The sequence below is a fragment of the Volvox carteri genome (genome assembly GCF_000143455.1).
Source record: "Volvox carteri f. nagariensis unplaced genomic scaffold VOLCAscaffold_61, whole genome shotgun sequence".
Classification (NCBI taxonomy): Eukaryota; Viridiplantae; Chlorophyta; class Chlorophyceae; order Chlamydomonadales; family Volvocaceae; genus Volvox; species Volvox carteri.
Genome location: NW_003307604.1, coordinates 397,741 through 401,849, shown reverse-complemented (window position 1 = coordinate 401,849; position 4,109 = coordinate 397,741). Strand labels below are relative to the sequence as shown.

The following is a 4,109-nucleotide window of genomic DNA, read 5'->3' as shown; positions in this document are numbered from 1 at the left end:
TTGACGGATAACGGTACGGCGCTAGGAAGGTGAAGGGAATGTCCTGCACATGCATGCGCATGAAATGTAAGAATATGAGAGCTCATACCACCTCAAACGCACGAAGTGATACACTGAGAGCAGAGCCTGGAATTAATTGGCCCCAAACCCCGAACTTACATAAGAGTTTAACGCATTCATGAAGTTGGTGAACTCCTCGCCAAAGAACAAGCCAGTAGTCACTGAGGTTTCACGGCATGTACGGCATGACGTAAGAGAGCGGGCCCCCCGGGCATGTAAGCTGAGGCGGTGTCACATCACCGCAGCCGGGCATACATACATACATATGCATTTATACACGCATGCACCCTCCATATCGTAAGGTCCGGACGAATAGGCAATCTGCCGTACGTAGAGTACGTACGTACGGCGTCCTACTATGTGGCCCTACATAACATGCACACACAGGCACCCTGTTCGCTGTCCATTACACCCCTCCCCCTCCACCCCCTCCCCCCCTCATTACTTTTAAAAAAACATTTTATCAATGAGGGCGTGTAGTTCACTGAACGAAAGAGTACGGCACCCAATGTAACCGTAAACGGTTAACCGTTAAGTTTCCGTACATACCCGTTCGTTGAAGGATGGCGAAATGGGGATCAGGCTGTTCACAACGGTGAAAAAGCCCTCCACATCAATGGGGTCCAAGCCGCGGGTTTGACCAAGAACCTCCAAAGCTCCCTCGTTGGCGTTGACTCCAAGTAACACTGGAACCTTGGTGGCGTTGCCTAATTAAGAAGAGCCCACATGATTCGAATTACGTTCGCTAGATGAAGGGTTTTAGTACTGTGAACTAGAAAAAAAGACCTCAGCCCCACTCTGCCGTACATGTGCATAACTCAGCTTAACTCTCATGTACACATACATACATACATACAGATACACCCACATATGCGCAGATGTAGACCTACACACGTCACGCCGTGGACGCTGAACTGGGAGTCCTGGGTCCAGACGAGGAGTCCTTTCCCTTCTCTTCCGGACGCACATCCAGGCTTTGGCATATTCTGTTCTAGCTTCTAGACAGCTAGCCGTACATGTGCCATGCCGTACATAGTAGTTGTACAGCAAGGGATACCGTGGTACTCCGTATGTATCGACTGCCTGTCACTCAATGCACGATAATCAAAACGATTCTTGAAAAGGTTTCTAGACCGGCGAGATGTCTATCCTCTAGCTAGGAGCCCAGCTGCTTCTTGCCCTAGCCACCGCCCACCCCCATCCCCCACTTTTTCATTGGGACTTTGAGATGAATCGGATGGCGGTTTGATGCACATACATACGCACACAGATACATATTCTCGGCAGACCAGCACCCGCACAAACAGTCTCGCGACCATGCGACTCACCTCTTTGCGACATCTCCCCCCGGCATCTCGCCTCTCAATACCCCTAAGTACATACTTGCAGCAAGATGTGAAACTCAACACATACCCCCTCCAACCCTTTAAACCCCCCTCCCCCGGCCGTGCCCCAAACACCCATCCAGCTTTCCCCCCCGGGCCCCCCCGCGCACAAAACACACAATGCGATACACGCTTCAAAAGCGCTCCGTACATACCTGTACGGCGTCCGTTCGGGGTTCTTGGGATGCCCAATCGGGTAGTTGGCCATGCCGCACACGGGCGAGTGTACGAGGACTACGGCAGGGCGGTTAGGGAGCTCGAGCACTCGACGAACCAACCGCTCGGCGTTCTTGACGATGGGGTTGTCGGCCAACTTGGCTTCCTCAGCCATGCGTCGCAGGCTGTGCGCGTCACTGCGCATAGGCCGAGTACAGGTTGGGTTGATTCAAGCAGGGAAGTTCATCACAGCTTTTTGGCTATGAATTTAATAGAAAAGGGTCGTTAAGGTTTATGGGCATTTCTTAACGGGGCATTTCGCCGCTCCAGCAGCAGCTTCAGCAAGTCAGATTCCACGGACTGGTCCTCTTTGCTCTGAGGGGCGGGGCCACGAGAGGGTGGGTAGATGTGTAGACCCATCAAACCCACAATAAAATGTAAGGCGGCTCCATTTGAGGACATGGCAACATGAAAGGACATGTTTTGTGAGGGAGGATTAGCCAGTGAATAAAGCCAAACAGCATTAGCAGTAGTAGCAGTAGTAGCAGCAGAAATTGATTAGTAGTCAACTGCAGCACACATCGATAGCTGGGACAGACAGAAGCGCCACCGCTCCGCACACCAGCCGCCACATCCAAGGTGACCGCCACCGCGACTGTTGACCTCCCGGCCCCACCTCCTTCCCCTGAACGCGCACTCGCCGTCTGTCCCCCCTTACCTGCCCCATAAGCCACCCTCTGGCCTGCTTCGTTTTTCCGGCCTCCGAGTGCTTCACCAGCAGCCGCAGCACCTCCCACAGCAACTGCCTCTGAGCGGCTGAAGCTGCTGCCGCCGCAGCTGTGGGGGCCCCCGAGTCACCCACGTTGGTCTGCTGCTCCCAGGGCGTGTCGTTGGCGCCACACGCTGCTGCGTGGTCACTCAGCCACTTCAGCACCTGCACCACGACATGTCGGGTGAAAGCTTGGACGTGCGGATGCGGTTCGGGTGGGGTAGGTGGGGTAGGTGAGAAGTGTAACACTAGGCGAGGACTGGCGGACAGGACGCGCATAAGCGCATAAACAAATAAGCAGCAATTTTTGGGCGAGGCCCCGGGCGCGAAGCCCCATTTGGGGTGCCGAGTCCCCCGGGTTCACTGCTGTCAGTCAGTCAGTCAGTCAGTGGCTTACACATCTTGCCCCGCACAAAATTGCGTTTGAATACTATATCCATTCTATATCGAAATGCCAAAGGAGACATTCCAGATAAATCGGAGCGCGTTCCATGGCTCCGAGTTTGACATAAAGTTACATATCTCGCTCCGCAAAAGATTGAATGTAGAAGCTATATCTATTCTATATCGAAATGCCAAAGGATATATTCCAGATAAATCGGAGCGCGAAGATAGCTTTCCTGTAAGTGGCTGCACCGGGGCCGAGCCCCTTTTCGGCTTTGAAAAGCCGCCCCCCTAGTCAAGGCAGTTTTCGCGGAATCTTGTCAAGGTTGGATTCGTGGCATTTTCGAAATCTAACTTAAAGTTCCCCAGACTCATGTGTAAGGACACAGCCACGCACCTTGTCCTTGCTTGTCGATCACGGCTCCAGCACGGGCGCAGAAGCGGCAGCCTGCGCGAGGTCGGCAGGACCAGCAACGTCGGTGGCCCAGGGCAGAGTAACCATTCACACCGTCCGCATCACCACCACTGACAACAACAACGACAAAGAGAACAAGAACAAGAACAAGAAGGAGCGTCTTGCGAGCACCTTGACGTCATACACACGTGCTTTCTTCCTCAATGCTCATTTCAATACCCCTTTGCCAGTTTAGTGAGGTCGGGGGAAGCGGCGGCGGTTCGAGTGGGGTTCGAGGTGGTGGGGCGGAAGGGTGCGGTGATGGTGAGGGGGGCGGGGGGGGGGTTGGTCCAGTAGTGCGAAGGGTTTCGCGCGGCGTCCGGCGTAGTCTGCGGCGTCTCCGGACTGCGAACGGGAGGGCTCGCGCTGGCTGAGGTCGGTGGACGCGGAAACCGAAGGGACGAGGGCCATGGTAACGAAGACGAAGACGATGCCGAAGAAGAGGATGACGTAACGACGACGTAACGAGGACTATGGCGAAGAAGAAGACGGACAGCGAGAAGCGTGTAGGCAGGATCGCCTACTCGATACCAACTGAAACGGTACTCCGAACCAAGGGATGCCAAATAATTAAACTCGCAAGCCCGTTGGGGGCGCGCACCTCGGCTTAGCGGACGAAGCCGTTGGCCAGATCCACAAACGCTGAAACTTTGCCTGCTGGGCAAAGCAAACATGGCCATATCATTCTAATATTTAGCTGAGCACGACGGTGCCCTGGATTCTGCTCGTGGCCGAAGTTGGTGGCAATTGACAAGGTGGCCGCCCAAACCTCAGCAATCCTTGCAATAAATCTGGGTAACACCCTTTAATATGTATAGGAAAAATCCATACTGAAAAGGCCACTACTTGAGGCGCCTGAAAGTTTGGAGAATGATAAGGCCATGTTGCTTGCCCAGCAGGC

General features: G+C 54.0%; 1 protein-coding gene across 1 annotated transcript in view; it reads right to left on the bottom strand.

Annotated features, from left to right (window-relative positions):
* The window catches only part of VOLCADRAFT_97493 (uncharacterized protein), a gene marked incomplete at both ends in the record, with an annotated part of 6,226 nt that extends 2,338 nt beyond the window's left edge, over positions 1-3,888 (bottom strand). Inside the window, 6 exons of the mRNA XM_002956428.1 lie at positions 160-221; positions 1,601-1,798; positions 1,912-1,976; positions 2,320-2,561; positions 3,152-3,202; positions 3,810-3,888. Of these exons, the coding sequence (XP_002956474.1) occupies positions 160-221; positions 1,601-1,798; positions 1,912-1,976; positions 2,320-2,561; positions 3,152-3,202; positions 3,810-3,888 (697 nt within the window). The remainder of the gene's footprint in view (positions 1-159; positions 222-1,600; positions 1,799-1,911; positions 1,977-2,319; positions 2,562-3,151; positions 3,203-3,809) is intronic.
* Positions 3,889-4,109: the final 221 nt, after the last annotated feature.